General features: G+C 37.4%; 1 protein-coding gene across 3 annotated transcripts in view; it reads left to right on the top strand.

The window, feature by feature from the left end:
- NUP58 (nucleoporin 58) overlaps positions 1–17,418 on the top strand; it is a 39,813-nt gene extending 22,395 nt beyond the window's left edge. For all 3 annotated transcript variants that reach the window (XM_082069336.1, XM_082069335.1, XM_082069334.1), the window contains exons 14-16: positions 4,354–4,452; positions 7,386–7,481; positions 15,394–17,418. In XM_082069336.1, the coding sequence (XP_081925462.1) occupies positions 4,354–4,452; positions 7,386–7,481; positions 15,394–15,563 (365 nt within the window). In that variant the 3' untranslated portion in view covers positions 15,564–17,418. The remainder of the gene's footprint in view (positions 1–4,353; positions 4,453–7,385; positions 7,482–15,393) is intronic.
- Positions 17,419–17,900: the final 482 nt, after the last annotated feature.

Genomic DNA, 17,900 nt, shown 5'->3' with positions numbered 1-17,900 from the left:
ACCTGTATCAACACACCTGAGGTAAGGTGCCTTTATACCTTCAGGTATTTTGTAGTGAAAAGAGCAAAGGGAAGTGTGTGTAGATTGGTTTGGGGTGGGTGTTGTTTCAGTTGGTTGTTTTGGCAGAGTATTTCAAAAGCCAAAAATGTGCCAACTCTAAGAGTGATGCAGATGGAACAAAGCCATTAACTTATGTCAAACATGCCAACAAAAGTAAACAACAATTTGTTTACTACTTATTCGGTTGTAATATTGTTACCCTCCATGCAACTCGCTTGAGGACTTGGATAAATAGATGTGGATTGATGTTTTGAGTGGCACTGCAAGAATACTTAAAACTCTAGAAAATACAGTTAAATGGAACTTGAAGTTATCTTCTTTTCTAGCTCAAAACCAGGATTAGTCGGGCCTGAACTATTCCACAGATATCTTAGAATCTTAAAACACTTTTTGCTGGAGAGGAAAATGTCACACCTTTCCTAAATTACTGATTTCAATGCTTGACCTTTTTCCAACAACTTTTCTGAGATTTCTTAGCTTCAAATTAAGGCTGCCACTTTTTGTCTTAGAGTGAAAAAGGAGGGGACTCTATTTTGATTTTTCAGGAATCTTCAGATGTTTAAAGACTTCTGTCTCTTAATTTCCTTTTCCGTGTTTGAGTTTTCAGATGGTCATTTGATGCAGTAAAACTGCAAATGTTTGCATGTTTTAACTCTGTGTTATATTACTATGAATTGGATAAACTATCTGCTAGAAGTTAAAATCACACATTTCTTTGCAAGATGTAGATCATGAAGAGTGGGATAGATGAGGGATGGTAGAAGGTTATGAGAGAAAAGACCCATGTCTTGGTGGTCAATGAGGTGTATATGAAGTAGGGAGAGGGGAGTGTCTTTGTAATACCTGATGTGATGTTGCTGTTCTTGAAGATAAGAATAAAACAAGAAAATTAATCTGGGCTTTAAAGTTATTGAGTGAAATATAATATATGGTACTCTAGTATTGAGGGATCAGGATGGTTAGCTTCTTTTAAAAAAAAAAAAAATGTTTACATGATTAAGTCTATTTCATAAGATTAGTTAGTTACTGTACTTTCTTTGAAAAAGATAATTTATTTTGATGTTGTGTTCAGAAGTCAAAGTAGCTACATCTAAGCTGTGGGATCAGGGAGTGTTTCCCCAGTTCCTGGGTGTAGATATGCACCCTATTTATGTTCTCTCTGTATGCCAAGATGTGTCTGGCTTCTCTTGAAACAAATAAAGCCAGCAGATACTGGCCATATGGAAGAAAGGGAGCAAAGATGTGCTTCACTGGTTTCCTGGGACAGATAATCAGGACACCAGGAACATGGCATGCACACTGAAGCGCAATTTTTGTGCTTTTTTTTTGAAGCAAGAATTATTAAAATTATGCTTAAGTCTTGTCTGCACACCACCTTTCTCCCTAGTTCAGCGCTTTTACTCTGAGCGCAGCTTCACTGGTCACAGCGAGGCTGGTTGTGCTTTTGTGCAGTAGCAGCTAGAGGTGTAACTGCTGCCTCGCCTGCACCTTCCCTGAGCAATCTCTAATGGCATGGAAGTTAAAATGATGGTGGCTAGTCTACCTACTGTTACTGATGGGACTGAAGTAAAAGATTTTAAACTAAATTAAAGCCCAGTGAACTAAGAGCTGTAAATGCAGCAGGCTGAAACTGATGTTTTTCTGGTAAGACTAAGTTATCTTAACAAAATGCTTTTCTTCAAACTCACCTTTCCTCCTCTAAAAATGAATGAAATACCCCCCTTAACAACTTAGTTACTCTTTCCTTAACTGATGAAGTGCAGAGTCAGTCAAATCATTATCAAGCTATTAGCACACTGTTATATTTTGGCTTGGCTCTGTATGAGATTGAAGTGCTCATGGAAAAGGATACTAAAATCTTTGTAGCACTTAAAAATTTTATTGTATAATTTGATATTAACCTTGGTTAAAATTAGTCAGTGTATTACTTTGTCAGAATCAGATCGAAGCTGTGACACTAAATTTGTTCACTGTTAGGACCAACTGCAATTTTAAAAATTGCAGTATGTCACTTCAGGGAATCTGGCTGACCTGCCTGGACTCTGTAGTGGGTCCCATTCATTAAACTGAAATGCTCTATGGGGCAAATGTGTCAAGTTTTAAAATGTTAAAATATTTGTTGTAATGAATTTGTCATGTACCTATAATAGCCAGAAGTGCCAATTTTTTGCTAGTACTTTTGGCCCTGAAGAATCTTTATTACTAGTTTTTTGCTATGGAAAATTATGTTTACTTACAAAACTATAATTATGTTTACTTACAAGAACTATAAATAGCAATGATGCCTTCAGAACGTTATGGTACAAAATCAACAAATATCATATGCCGTTGCTCAATGAAAAGCTTGTTAGCCTAAGGCATAAGATCCTGTTTATATAATGTAAGGTGTTTTAGAATAATGTTTTTTACTGGCTCTAAAAAGCATGTTGCATTGGGAAAAAAGCTTGGCCTGGAGGACTGTAGGGTTGTTTTAATTTCTTCCACTAACAGTGCCTCCTACTGAGACAGAACCTGTGCACTTGAGAAGGAACTGGATATGTGTTTTGGCGTTCTTCTTTTAGTTTATTAGATGACTAAGTGACTTGTGTAAGGTTTTTTTGTTTCTAATAACATTTTTTTCTTATTTTTCAAGAGCTGCTAGGTAGGTGTATCAGTATTTAAACTGGATGTAAAGAAGTCTGAAATCTGTGTGAAAATTTGTCATTACAAAATCTGATATACTTTTTTTTAGTTGAAAAAAATAGCTTGAGTTTCAAAACTACTCCCTGCTAAGCAGAGACTGAAAGCTAACAACTTTCATTGCCCTTAAAATTTAGTTTAACACTATTTTGAGTATACAGATGTCATTTAGCTTGGATCACATAAGATTTTGTGTTCCTAGCAAAAATGTTACTTTTCAATATACAGTGCCTTTCACTTGATTCAAAATTATTTCCCATTGAAATCTTCAAATACTGAAATGATTTTAAAAGCTTGAAATATTGACATTTTAAAACCCTAGATAAATATTAGTAACAGGAAACTTTGCAGTATGAAGGAAGAAATTTTGAATGAAACTAAACCCGAATGTGATAGTGGTTTAGGAAAAAGACTGAAATAATCTGAGCTTTATAGTAATATTTGAATAAATCATCACTTTGACAGATACATTACATAAAGTGTGTTCAAAGGAGGAGAAGGCTATCTTGAAGAAAGGTGTGAATGTCTGTGGATTAAGAGTTTGGCACTGTATTTTCAATGGTTAAACTTTTTAACTAGTGCACTGAAAACTGTTTGAAAAAGACAGGAATATAAGATTGTACTGTGAAAGCTGTCAAAATATTATTATTTATCAGAATTAATTACTTTAAAATGTGTTAGTAATGGGCTAGGAAGTTGACTCTTTATTCCCCAATGCTTTAAAAAAAACAAATAAAAAAAGGAACCGAGGCTGTAAATTTCATCTTGGCAGACTGAAAATGTTTTTTGACAGTCCTGCATCTTACTGTGAATATGCAGGGAAAGTACTGTCATTTTTTTTAATTATGGGACAAACTGACTCTGAAATTTTGAATGTATCTACTTCATTAAGGTACACAGAACTGTGCCTTTTGTAAATGTTTTAAACAGGTGTTTTGACTAGTTTACTTGATTGAATGGTGTTATGTAGCAGAGCTTAACAGAACTCAGTTATCACTTGTGTGGAAAATAATTGAATTGTCATGTTACTGTGTAATTGACTTGCTTAAAAATGAACAATAAATTTAATAAAATAAAGTCATTGTCTTGTTTTTTATCTTAGTGTTCTGTTTAAATTTGGATGTAATATTCGAGTAGTTTTGAAGGTTCTTATTTATTAAGTTAACTTTTAGTAATATAGTTTTAGTTACATTAATGTCAGTTCTTATATTTTTAATTTGAAGGTTTTCCCTTATTCTGATCTATTAATACAGGTGGCAAAATGTTGTTACCTATGAGTTCTCTCAAGGTCTTAATTAATGTTTTGAAGTTTAAGGTGAGACTGGCTAACTTTTAAAAATACTAAATGATGTTATTATTGTCATGGGTTTTTTAGCTTTGACTCGTTTCACCTTATCACAATTGGTGCTTGCTTAGACTTTTACCAGGTGGATGTAGAGGCAGACAGTGATACAGTTAAGTGAGGAATTCTGATGAGGTGAAGTTTGGGATCTGAATGGGATTTGTTGAAAGCAATGATGTTCACATTATCAAATATTTGAATAAATAAATAAATAAAGGACTTCTTTACTATGAAAGAGTAAGGCAAGTTTGTTCTCATTTTTTTTATACCAGGGCCACAGCCATCTCTGGGAGTTAGTTTTGGAACGCCATTCGGCTCAGGTATTGGCACTGGCTTGCAATCAAGTGGCTTAGGTTCTTCAAGCCTTGGAGGTACACTTTAACTTTTCTAATCTTTCATTGAATTATTATACCGCACATCTGAATCTCTTGCAAACCTTTAACTCCACTAAGAGGATGATCTGTTTCAGGGAGAGACCTTACAATTTGGCAGTCTGCGCTTTCCAAACTTCTTCATGCCTTGCAGAAGGAGTTGCTAAGGCTAAGAAGCCATTGTAGCATAAACCCAAGATGAAGTAACCGCATATAAGTTCTGTTCTTAAAGCTAGGGAAGCACATCAAGTACATCCTCTTGTAACTACAACTTCACTTTACATCTATGAAAGTTAGACACCTGAGAGATTGGATCATGCTGCAGCTGAATTTTTTTCACCTGGATGTACAGCTGTTAACTGTAGAGACCCTTTTCTGCTTGGCTGAAGATAAGAGTAAATGCTAAAAATTACTAGAGTTTTGGGATCCTGCTTGCTGAAACATATTTGCTTTAGCGATCACTCTGTCCCTCAGTGCTGAGGTGGAAAAAAAATCCCTCCTCAAGCTGAAAAAATCAACATTTGAAAATGAGGGAAAAATAACTTATTAAAATGTTAATAGTGCTGGTGGGGAATATATTCCAAGAGGACACGTAACTCTGAAACAGTAGGTGGTAATAAAAAAACCCCATGAAATTCATGTAGACCTTTTCATTTAAATGTAATGAATTCTCAGTAGTAGAACTACAAGTAGAATCTAAGTGATTAGTAGAATCTAATCTGTGTGTAAATTTCCTGTCTATAAAGGTCAGGGGTTCCTACAGTGTAAGTCAAAGGACACTGGTGTTCTCTGCAGCTTTTGTACAAAATATGCAAAGAAAATTGTTACATCTACTGAGCACAAACATGATGTGTTGTGGTTTTCTTGTTACATCCTTTCCTCTCTGCAGCCTCAGTCTGCATCCCTACATTTTGTCTCTTTATGAGCCGAACATGGGAATCTGTTTTGTAATGTATTTAAAATAATAAAACATCACTTGGTATTAGAAAGATGTACTTGGATCTTACATCAGTTTACCTTAGGATCATTTCAATAGGATAATTTAAGTCTATCAATGTCCCTTCTAATCAGTTTTTAAGGTGTTTAGATAAAAGAGAGTCTGTACCTCTAAACAGGAAAAATAACCTGAGAATAGTGAGCTCCTACAATGTTTTAAATGCCTTGAGGGGCGAGGGGAGAGAAAAACAAAAACGACAATAAAATTCTTCCTTTTCAACCAAAGAGGTTGTAGACTAAAGATTGTTTACATATGTTCACCAATCTTGCCAATGCAAATTAGAGAACATTTTCTTTTAAATTGATGGACAGCTACTTCTACTTTTGACTTAGAGGCCTTGTATATTTTTTTTTCCTAGTTCTCTGTTTAGGGAAGGCATTTGCTTGTGTTTCATCTATTCTGTATTAATTTGCAAAATGTTCATCTTTCGACAAATCAAGAACAGTATCTGATAGAAGCAAGTGTAGAGGAATAAAGGAATATGTGCAATATATCCTGCAGGTGTGCTCTTGGAAACAAATTAGCAGAATGAATACTTAAGATTTTTTTATCTTAGGGTTGTTGGGGTTTGGTTTTTGTTGTTGTGGTTTTGGTGGTTGGTGGGTTTTTTGTGCGGTGTGGTGGGTTTTTTTTGGTGTGTGTTGGTTTGGGGTTTTTTTTTTTTTTTGAACAGGACAATTTTTAATGTATACTCTTGAAACATCATTTTAATTGGGGAATTTTGCTCTCTTTCCATGATAAATATTCAATGAATTTTGCTGGTGATAAACATTGAGGCTTTTGCATTTAAGTATTTAACATACGTAGCATGTAGATCCTATGCTTGATTAAATATTTGGAGACACCTTGCCTGACCATTGGTAATTCGTTTCAAACTAGGACAAAAGAGTATATCATTTAAATAAACTATCCTACATTCAAATGATAATTGCATTATATACCCTTAAAACTTACTTGATTTTGAAATTGCAGAAGATTAGAGAAGGCTGCTTCAGATAGTGTCTTCAGTCATTACTAGTTTTAAAATCTAAAAATTATTTCTCTAAAGGCTCAATTTGCAGTAAAATACAAGTATTTTTCCTGACACTTGAGACTCAAGATGAGGGCATAATTACCTCAAATGTAAATACTGCTCTTTTTTTTTAAAAAAAAAAACCAAACAACAAACTCTTGAGACAACGGAAAACAGTGAATGTATTTTTCTTACTGTTTCTTTTGTCTGACCTTTGTATCAAACTGCAACTATCAGCTTTTCCTTTGAAGTAATCTCATATTAACCCAATTTGAAATCTTAAAGTATTTATATTATCAAATTATGAATACCAATTACAAAATTAACTGAATTATTTTTATTACAACTACATGTTTATGCCTGCCCTTTATATGATAATTTTTCCTGTTAAATATTGTGAAATTAAGTTTAAGCCGTTTTGTGGTTTATTAGATAAAGCTGATCCCAAATAAGCGGACCAGGACCCAACTCTAAAATAAGCCAGATGTAAACTCCAAAAAAAATTTACTGTTTTAAGCATAGAAAATTTTTCTTTTAGAGTTGTGGATGAAGATTGCAGCTTTCTGTTAGAAAAGTCATATCACTTGTTTTCTTAGTTTTGGCCCATTTTGTTACCATTTTCTTGTCAATTTAACAGCAATTCAATAGCAAATTTGTAAGCTGATAGTTTACTTCACCTGTTTTTGTAGTTTTTCCTTTATGTATTTTGAAGGAATTATTTTTCTCCAATCCTCCCCTGTTTGCGGTTTTCTTAATACTGCATTGAGAATAAAATAGTCTTGAGGCAATGATGTTTGGAATATTTTTTTACCAAATAATGCTTAGAATTATGTTTTACTTTTAGAATATTTGCCCAAAACCTATGTGTCTTTAATTGCTGTGTCTGTAATTTTTTGTTGTATGTCTTTACTATTATTCTTCTAGGATTTGGAAGTAGCTCTGCCTTTGGAAGCAGTGCCACAGGAGCATCATCATTTGGGTTTGGAACCACAAGTAAACCATCAGGAAGTCTAAGTGCAGGTTGGTTTGTTTTTCTTGAATTCAAGTTTATGTTAAGGCAAAAGTGTTATAATCAAACTGCTACACTCAGTCTAAGTAAGTTGCTGAAACAAATGTACTTAAAGTTGCATGTGTATATAGCCATTAAAGTTACTATTTACTTGCTAAATACAGATTTTCAGAGAAGCATTTAGGTTCTGTTGAAGGTCTCCTAGGTGGACAGTATTGAGTGAGCATTAATGTATTCCATTTGATGGAATCAGATCAGATGCATCAGATTGGATAAGATGCAGTCTGAGGCACAGAAATGCAGTTACTACTTGAATGCACAGGCTATACAGCTACCAAGCTATTGAAATTAGTGTATAAGTTTCTGACAAATATACCAGTAATTTGACTTCCTGTATTTACAAGTAAAGTTAAAATTATTTTTCAGAGACCAGAAAAAACTGTTTATCTGCTGATTCTTTCTATTGAATAGAATATTCTTTCTATTTGAATAGTAAGTTGTAGGTATTGTTTCTCTGTATATATCCATAATTCATTGTGTTAACTACTTTGAAAACATGTGTCAATTAAACTACTTGGTACTTGTTTCACTTTGTTTCAGTTTTGTTGGTGACGAGGAAATGAAAATACAAATGTAATTGCTCCTTAACTTAGACGTCTGAAATCTCAAGTCAATTCTGTAGGTTGCATCTCCACTTACTTTTTAAATAGGAGTTTATTTTTGAGTCAAATAGCTTCACAGTATCACAGTATGTTTGGGATTGGAAGGGACCTCAAAAGATCATCTAGTCCAATCCCCCTGCTGGAGCAGGAACACCTAGGTGAGGTCGCACAGGAACATGTCCAGGCGGGTTTTGAATGTCTCCAGAGAAGGAGACTCCACAACCTCCCTGGGCAGCCTGTTCCAGTGCTCTGTCACCCTTACTGAGAAGAAATTTTTCCTCAAATTTAAGTGGAACCTTTTGTGTTCCAGCTTGATCCCAGCTTACTATAGTCTGTCTAACAGTCTTTCCTCAATGACAGATTGAAAGCATATAATGTCTCCTGGGATTGACTTCTGATACCATATTTATTTTTTAAAAGCAAAATGTTTTGATTTGTTTTCTAACTGCTGTTGTTAGAAACATAGCAAGTGACTGGTATATGTTAGTAAGTGCCCAGTACATTAGCTTGAACCAGCCTTGTGTTAGTTGCCATGCATTTTGTTTAGCTTTTTTTCCTTGGTTAGTGTTGGATTATGCTGTCAAATTAGGCCTGTAAAATACCGTAAGCTTTGAATTATATTATAAGGTGGAAATAGCTCACTAAACTGGCTGTGAAACATTCATGAATGTGTAACAGTCTAGTAAATTCTTGATAGAACATCTCTGATTTTGCAATATGCGGTGTCTAAGCATCAACCTTTTTTTCTTCGTTAGTTTTTAATATCAGAAACGTGAAAACTTACACTGTTTACATATTTATCTTGTAGATTATTTTTCCTGAGTGTGTATTACATTACTGATGATTAGTCTTTATATAAATCACAGAATCAAAGAATGTTAGGGATTGGAAGGGACCTCGGAAGATCATCTAGTCCAATCCCCCTGCTGGAGCAGGAACACGTAGATAAGGTTACACAGGAATGTGTCCAGGTGGGTTTTGAATGTCTCCAGAGGAGGAGACTCCACACCCCACCCTGGGCAGCCTGTTCCAGTGTTCTGTCACCCTCACTGTGAAGAAGTTTCTTCTCATACTTAAGTGGAACCTGCTGTGTTCCAGTTTGTACCTATTGCCTCTTGTCCTGTCATTGGTTGTCACCAAGAAGAGCCTGGCTCCATCCTTGTGACACTCACCCTTTACTTATTTGCAAGCATTAATGAGGTCACCCCTCAGTCTCCTCTTCTCCAAGCTAAAGAGACCCAGCTCCCTCAGCCTTTCTTCATAAGGGAGATGCTCCACTCCCTTAATCATCTTTGTTGCCCTGCGATGGACTCTCTCCAGCAGTTCCCTGTCGTTCTTGAACTGAGAGGCCCAGAACTGGACACATTATTCCAGGTGTGGTCTCACCAGGGCAGAGTAGAGAGGAAGGAGAACCTCTCTTGACCTACTAACCACCCTCCTTCTAATACACCCCAGGATGCCATTGGCCTTCCTGGCCACAAGGGCACAGTGCTGGCTCACGGTCATCCTGCTGTCCACCAGGACCCCCAGGTCCCTTTCCCCTACACTGCTCTCTAACAGGTCGCTCCCCAACCTATACTGGAACCTGGGGTTGTTCCTACCCAGATGCAGTACTCTACACTTTCCCTTGTTATATTTCATTAGATTTTTCCCCGCCCAACTCTCCAGCCTGTCCAGGTCTCGCTGGGTGGCAGCACAGCCTTCTGGCGTGTCAGCCACTCCTCCCAGCTTGGTGTCATCAGCAAACTTGCTGACATTGCACTCTATTCCCTCATCCAAGTCATTGATGAATATATTGAATTCAATACTGGCCCCAGTACTGACCCCTGAAGCACTCCACTAGATACTGGCCTCCAACTAGACTCTGCCCCATTGGCCATGACTCTCTGGCTTCTTTCCTTCAGCCAGTTTGCAGTCCACCTCACTACCTGATTGTCCAGACCACACTTCCTCGGTTTAGCAGCAAGGATGCTGTGGGAGACTGTGTCACATGCTTTACTGAAGTCAAGGTAGACCACATCCACCACTCTGCCATCATCTATCCACCTCGTTATGTCCTCATAAAAGGCTATGAAGTTGGTGAAGCATGACTTCCCCTTGGCGAAACCATGTTGACTGCCCCTAATGATCCTCTTATCCCTGATATGCCTTGAGATGGCACCAAGGATAAGTTGTTCCATCACCTTTCCAGGGATGGAGGTGAGGCTGACCCTGGGTCCTCCTCCTTGCCCTTTTTGAAGACTGGAGTGACATTTGCTTTCCTCCAGTCCTCAGGCACCTCTCCCATTCCCCATGACTTAGCAAATATGATGGAGAGAGGCCTAGCAATAACTTCAGCCAGCTCCCTCAGCACCTGTGGCTGCATCCCATCTGGACCCATGGATTTATAGGTGCCCAGATTGCTTAATTGCCCCCTATCCCAGTCCTCATCAACCAAGGCAGACTCTTCCAATATCCTGACTTCCTCTGGGGCCTCAGCAGTACAGGGCTCCTCAGGACAGCCTCTGGCAGAATAGACAGAGACAAGGCAGCATTCAGTAACTCTGCCTTCTCTGTATCTTCTGTCACCAGGGCACCCACCCCATTCATCTGTGGGCCTACATTGCCTCTGGTGTTAGTTTTATCTGCCACGGATTTGAAAAAGCTCTTTCTGTTGTCCTTGACCCCTCTCGCCAGGTTTAATTCTAAGGAGGCCTTAGCTTTCCTAGTTGCCTCCCTACATCCTCTGACAACAGCCTTATATTCTTCCCAAGTGGCCAGCCCCTCCTTCCTTGATCTGTAAATTCTCTTCCACTTGAGCTTGCCCAGCAGTTCCCTGTTTAGCCACGCAGGTCTCCTGGCTCCCTTCCTTGACTTCCTACCTGTCGGGATGCTCTGATCTTGAGCTTGGTAGAAGCAGTCTCTGAATGCTAACCATCTTGGGCCCCTTTACCTTCAAGTATCCTTGTCCACGGGATCTCCCCTAGCAATTCTTTGAAAAGACCAAAGTTTGCCCTGCTGAAGTCCAGGGTTGCAATTCTGCTTGGTATTCTGTTACTGACACAACCAGCCCCTCTCAACTCGCTCCTTGTCCACCCCTGGACAGTACTCAATACATACCTTTCCCACAGGTCACTGTCTGGACTGGTGTCTTATAAAACCAGCTGTTAGCAAAGAATCCAAAACCCTGCCTGTAGCACCAGTCTTGTAGCCTGTCATTTACGGACTGAAAATAGTATTGCAGCATTTCAAAGTGCTAAGTTACAAAGTATCTAATTTAGGTTTTAGTATATTTAAAAATATAGTTAGAAAACTAGTTATATGGGTTAGTCATCCAATATTAATGAAGTATCAAACCAAAGTAAATATCAAGTCTGTCTTAGCTATGGTGATGGTGTGCAGGGACAATTTTGCTCTGTTCTTCAAACCAGGCTGTGTCATGGTGGCAGTGCCCCTGATCTCTTTAGCAGTGAGGGAGTTGAACCCAATAAAATGAAGATTGTTTTCAATTATCTCAAAAGTCTTAGCTATAAAAAGTGGTAACTAGGAATTTTGTGCTTATAAAGTGGTCATGAAAATCCTGCTCTAGCCTAGGATTATAGAATAGAAACCTCCATAAAAATTTGGTAGCCCAGAAGCATATTAACTCTTATATTCAAAATCCTATGCCGTAATAGCTTCTGGGTTGTTTATGATCTTTAGTTTAATTTTGTTGTGGGTGTATGAGTGGGCTTGAGTTATGCCCGAGGCCGGCCAGGTTATAGGGTTTTTTAAATTTCAATGTGTCTTGTTTCTTAGATAACGCTTACAGGATTCTGAAACAATATTCTGGTTCATAACACCGTGTGATAGTTGTATCTTGTTTCTAAATAGTTTTATTTTGAAAAAACTAGGAAAATGGGCTGAATATGGGATATACCATCCTTACTGCTTGTGTTCAGATGTGAGCACTTAAATATTTTCCCAGACTAATGTCTAGTAAGTATTCCATCACCCTGTCCTTCTAGGCTGCTTAGATAGTACCTCAGGTCTTCTCCACATGTATTCCATCAGTTTGTTCTTATTTTAGAATGAAAATTGTAGATCACTAAATTGCTTGTCAAGTGTTTATAAGTTATGAGCTAGATGTAATTGCTTTAAAAGACTTGAAAATGTTTCTAGTAGTACTACTGCTCTTCTCAACTTAAGTTTGTGTGTTTGAAGAGAAAATTCTGTGTCTTCTGAAAGTATTTGAGTGTCTTCTAATAGTAAATTTGGCTTAGTCCAGGAGCAGTTTGTTTTGTCCAGTGTGACAGTAGATGAGAAGCAGAGCAACTACAGACTGCTCTCCATTTCTTTCATGGACACAATTGCAACATGGAACAAGTTGCCCAGGCTTCCCTCTGAAACACAGACAGACACTGTGGAAAGCTGACTCTAAATCAAGTTACAATTAATTCCTATTCTTACTCATTTGATGGCAACTGAAAAGGCCGAATTGGGTTGGATGTTTTAAAAAGCATCACTCCCAAAGTGATGAGAAAAGGAAAAAAATTAGCACTGAATTTATGAAGTTAAGGGGGGCTGTACACACACACTATTTTTGTGAAAACTGAGATGCTACATATGCTTTGAAGAGCTGAGTTGAGAATTTGTTTTGAAGACTTGTTTTAATTGAAGAATAGCAGCCTCAATACATGGGTTAAGAGACAATCAAGTAGAATCATGGGTGGACATACTAATATGGCTGAAAAATAGACCTGAATATAATCCATGTGTAACTACGTGCAGCTTTTTGACTGACGTTGTATAGCCTCTGTATCTAAGTTGTGCTGGAAATCCTCTTTGATTTAGAGCACTACTGTAGTGTGAGGGTTGAGGGAGGGAACAGGTTGCCTTTGATATCTGCTGAGCTGCTGCATATCCCTGTAGCGTTAAAATAAGTGCTGGTAGGGGAGGTGTGTATCTCATGTTTGGCTCACCTCTCTAAAGGGCTGACTGAAGCAGAGATGCAAAAGCCCAATGAATAAACTGTACTCTGAGGTCCTTTGGAAACATGCTAAATCTATGCCCTTGAAGGGCAGGTTGTCATTTACTTCCTGAAAATAATTGTTTACACCTAATTAATACTAATTTCAGCAAAGAAATCATTGATCACACTGTAGCTATGGTTCAAGACTTTGTGACTGCTCCCTCTAGAACTGAGCTATTCCAGTACTGATCTCTTTCTTTGCAAGGGGAATAAGACTGAATGTATACTTTGTTCAAGGATTTTTCCTTAAGTGTTTTCATTTGAGTATTCTGCTTTAGAGTTTGCTTTACTTTTAAGAAAAGAACTTCATACCATGGCCTTGTTATGCTGCCATGACATCACAAAACCATTTAAATGAGTTTCGCTTCTGCCTTTCCATGCTTTTGTGCCCACTCTAAATGACACTTCTAACATAATAGCTATTATACTCCAGGCTATATCTAAACTAACAGGCATGTTCTCAATCTTCTCATCACACAGTTTATGCATCTTTCTTATTTTAACATTACTCAAGTAAAGCTCACACTGCCTTCCCTGCACGCCTCAAAATAATCCCTGCATCTAGAGGCAGCCAGATAGAGGCAGTTCATGAACACTGTCCTCTTGCCTAATGAACTCCGGACACTATAGATCACATACAGCTTTATAATGAACGGCATTCATGATGTTTTCTGTAGGAGGCCATACTTACCTGTTATCTCAGATACATACTTGAAGTCAAAAGGTAACTTAGGAAGAACAGTTTTGGTTATTCTTTTTTTCCATACATGAGACTCCCTGATGAAGATCAAGCTTATTCTTCTAAAAGTCTTACTTGGGATTCAGAGTTAGCAGGGAAATGGAGGAATAGTTGCATCTATTCCACCCCCTTACATCCTAGGATGACAGACAAATTAGTCCATAAAACTCGAAGGACTGCAGTTACTGGAATGTAGATAATGGGGGTTTTTCCTGACCAGGTGATGTGCTGTATAACCCAGGTCCAGACATTACAAAAGGAAGAGTTTCATGTTGTGTTTTGAACTAGTTCTTGATCCAAAGCATCAATAACAAGTGAGAGAACAGAAGACATCAGGCATGTGAGAGCCACTTTGGGCTTCTGCTGAGGCAACCAGTTGGCTTGTTATTTCTGCGCTTTAAAGATATTTAGGCATTGAGTTGGAGATACTGACATAACCAAATAATTGCTTTAACTGTCAGCTTGACAACTAACAAAACTTGAAGTACTCTGTGTTCAGAATATACCCTTTTTGCTTGTTAATCGGTCCCATTTTTTCTTAATATTTTAATTGTTCACAGGTTTCCATGTGCAACTTGGATGAAACTATTTATTAAAATCTTGCTCATGTTATACTTAATTTGTGTGAATGGTTACCTTATTTGGTTCCTTGAGAAAAGAAAAAGCAGAGTGAAGTTCTGCTTCTTATTAACTAATATTTGAGAGATTTCTAGCATTCTCTACGTTTCAAGTATTATCCAAGTTGTTTGTGCATAACTGATATAAATTCTCAGAAGAAAGTAAAATGAATTGGTGTTGCTGAAAACTATAGGCAGGTTTTCTTCAAAGGTTCTTGTTTTATAGCAGAACCAAATGTTCAATTTGTTTACCTTCATAAAAGCAGATGGAGGAGTTAAAATAACACAATTTGCTCACCTAGTCATTCAGTTTTTCCAGAGCTTTGTTTTCAGTGCTGCTTTTTGGTTTAAGTCAGAAAGTGTATTTTTAAATACCAATAATTCGGCGGTGATTTGAGCCTTTTCTGCCTCTCATTTAAGGCACGGTCTGTGCCACAGATGCTATAAAGACAAGCAAAGGTGGCCTCGTCAGGGGGGCACAAGGCTGGGGGCTCCCACTCCAGCTGTGCTGTTTACCTGCAGTGAGTTGTGCTCCACTTGTACCTCTGCCTTTCTCACACCCTGTGCACCCATTACATATTTACACTGAGAACCTGAGAAGTTATGGTCCTTCTATTGTACAATTTCAGTGGGACTTTTGGATACTACTGTTGTATGGATAATGGTATAATAGACTTGTGATTTAAGATATCATTGTTTACAATCACTGAAGTAGACTGTGTTAGGGCTGTAATATCCAAGTTGCTGTAGCAAGTCCAAACGCATTAGCAGTGTGGCATACTGTTGTAGATAGATGTTAGTATAAAGTACTAGAAATACTGGTAATAAAGTGGTTGGTGTTCATAACTCCAAGGAGAACAAACTTGCAATCCTGATATAACTTCTGTTTTAAAATGTTTTTCCCTCCCTCATAAGGCTTTGGCAGCTCGACTACATCTGGGTTTAACTTCAGCAATCCCGGCATCACAGCATCAGCTGGCCTGACGTTCGGGGTGTCTAATCCTGCATCTGCAGGCTTTGGGACAGGAGGGCAACTTCTTCAGCTGAAGAAACCTCCAGCTGGAAACAAGCGGGGGAAAAGATAGGCAACCCTTAGGGAAGGGGAAGTGAATCGACTTTGTTCATCTGAAAAATTTATTTTTCTAGATTGATGCATTACTTCAATTGCATCCCAAGAGATTTATAAAAATTTTGCTACTTTTCCCTAGTCTGAAATACAAAACGAAATCATATTGAACAGCTATTTTCTTGTGAATAGAAACCCGTTTATGTATTTTTATTTTTGGCCCTAGTTTTAGAAATGTTCTATACTGCATTATTATTAAAGAATCTTGTAAACCCATCTATTTAACCTAATGTTAGTAGCAGAATATTTTTTGTTAATAAGCTTTATACCATATGAATATATGCGTATTTGTTTTTTGTACAGATAAAATATATTCTAGTACAAATACTAGAGTTCATATCTTCTGTTCCTGGATATGGCCTTTAAATCTACTTCAGGGTGTTTTTGTGTATATGGATGTAAATATATACAGTACAGTGCACACATCTGTGTGTATGTATGTGTATATATATATGTATAAAATACAGATGTGCAAACCTTGCCCCGTAGACAGGTCTCCTTTCCTTTGTGTGTGTGCTGTTTCTCTGTGTTGCCCTGCGGTCCCTTATCTTGATGTTCCTAGGAGTTTCAAATAGTGGATCCCAGGCTACGTCATCATTGCTTCTTCTGTTTTATTGTTTAAGACCAGCTGAAATACGACATTTACTATTTCATAAAGTTTGGTAAATAGTGGCTAGTAGCTGCTTTTTTTTAATCTTTTTCTTAACCCATTTAGCAGCCAACTCTAAAGAGTCATCTGAGATTTTGACACAGACATGTAATGTTCCCAGACAGTTTGGTTTTGTTTTTTTCCCCGAGCTGAATAGTGGGGCGTTGGTTGAGCTTTTCCCTGCAATTGGAGGAGATGGGATATGCTGCTCTAATGAAAACCCAAGGTAGCTGTTACTAATTGGAGCCGGTTCACTGGCTTCTCATCGGAGCTACTAGCATTGACTTAAAAGCAGTTGTGTATCTGCTTTCAACATGAGGTATGGTATGATAAGTTGCTGCTAAAGAATGGAGGAGGAAAATTATATCATTTGAAGGTTAAAGCTGTTGCAACAGTAGTTTTTGAATTTTGCATATTACATCACAGCTGCTTGTGCTGCATCTCCAAGTCAGAATGCAGTAGAAAGAGCTGGGAGAACATCTTAAGGAGGTACTGTCTTATGCGAGATAAAGAATAGATTGGTTGAATCTTTGCAAATAAAGATACAGGTTGAAATGTGAACATGAAATTTTGGAGCCGAGTTGCTTTTGATGTAGAAGATGTTTTGTATATAACAAGCATCAAATGAATATTCACAATCATTTTCACAAAAGCACCTTTTTTCTAAAACAGTTACAGTGCATAAGATTTTTCTAGTACCAGGTCATTTGCTTTCTATTGTTAAAGTGTTATTATCATTTTGTATGTTTTGGAAGTGATGTCTGCATTCAGCTGTGATTTGTTCTTTGACAAATGTTCAGTTTGTCACTTGATCTGACATAATTAAGGGAAACTGAGCACGGAATTCTTCACTTTTGTACTTGTATGTTATTGCATCTTTGTGAGCAGTCTCTTAGGAAGGGATAAAATGTGGGTTTTTTTATGTCCTGGAAAAATAAAGCTTACATTTTATTTTTATTTCAACCTTTCTTTTAAACTTTCCTTGGGCTGCAGCCAAAACAGTAGTGTTTATATTCCTTTGTTATTGCTTTTTTTTAATAGTTAATATGTTAAACCACTGGACTCTCTTGTAATGTATTAATTTGTGAAACTAATTCTAAATGTGTACTCTTTGTCCATATGTGCAACTTATCATTGTGCAGACAATAAAACAATAATGCTGTGATCCTTGGAATACATATTTGCCTATTTGAAAGATGATTTCCTGTTGTTCTCCTGTGTTTTAGGAGAAGCAAAAACATCATTGTCTAATACGTAGAATTGTTTCTCTTAGAATTTATATAATGCAAAATTATTCTTTGTGAAGTTAGGGCCCTGATCTCTGGATTGCGGTGTTGGTGAAGGGAGGTTTTGTGTTATGGATTTGTCTGGAACTCTTTACAGTGTGCTGTACAAACCTGGGTCGTGCAGAGACGTGACAGCACTGGGGATGGCTTAGTCAATTCAAAAGCAGCCTGAGCCTCCTGCGTATCTGTGTTCTGTTTCTTTTTACATTAAGGCAACAGTTATGTTTTAATTTAGCCTAAGTGAAAAAGTGACTGTGTAATAACATAATCACATGCTGAAGTACAAAACTAAAGTCAAAATGGGATATGAAATCATTATATTGCCAGAATATTACTTGGGTGGTTGAATTTGGCCATGATT

Source organism: Streptopelia decaocto, assembly GCF_964273445.1.
Source record: "Streptopelia decaocto genome assembly, chromosome: 1".
In the NCBI taxonomy this organism is placed as follows: Eukaryota; Metazoa; Chordata; class Aves; order Columbiformes; family Columbidae; genus Streptopelia; species Streptopelia decaocto.
The sequence above is the reverse complement of the archived record's forward strand: the minus strand, read 5'-3'. Positions and strand labels throughout refer to the sequence as shown.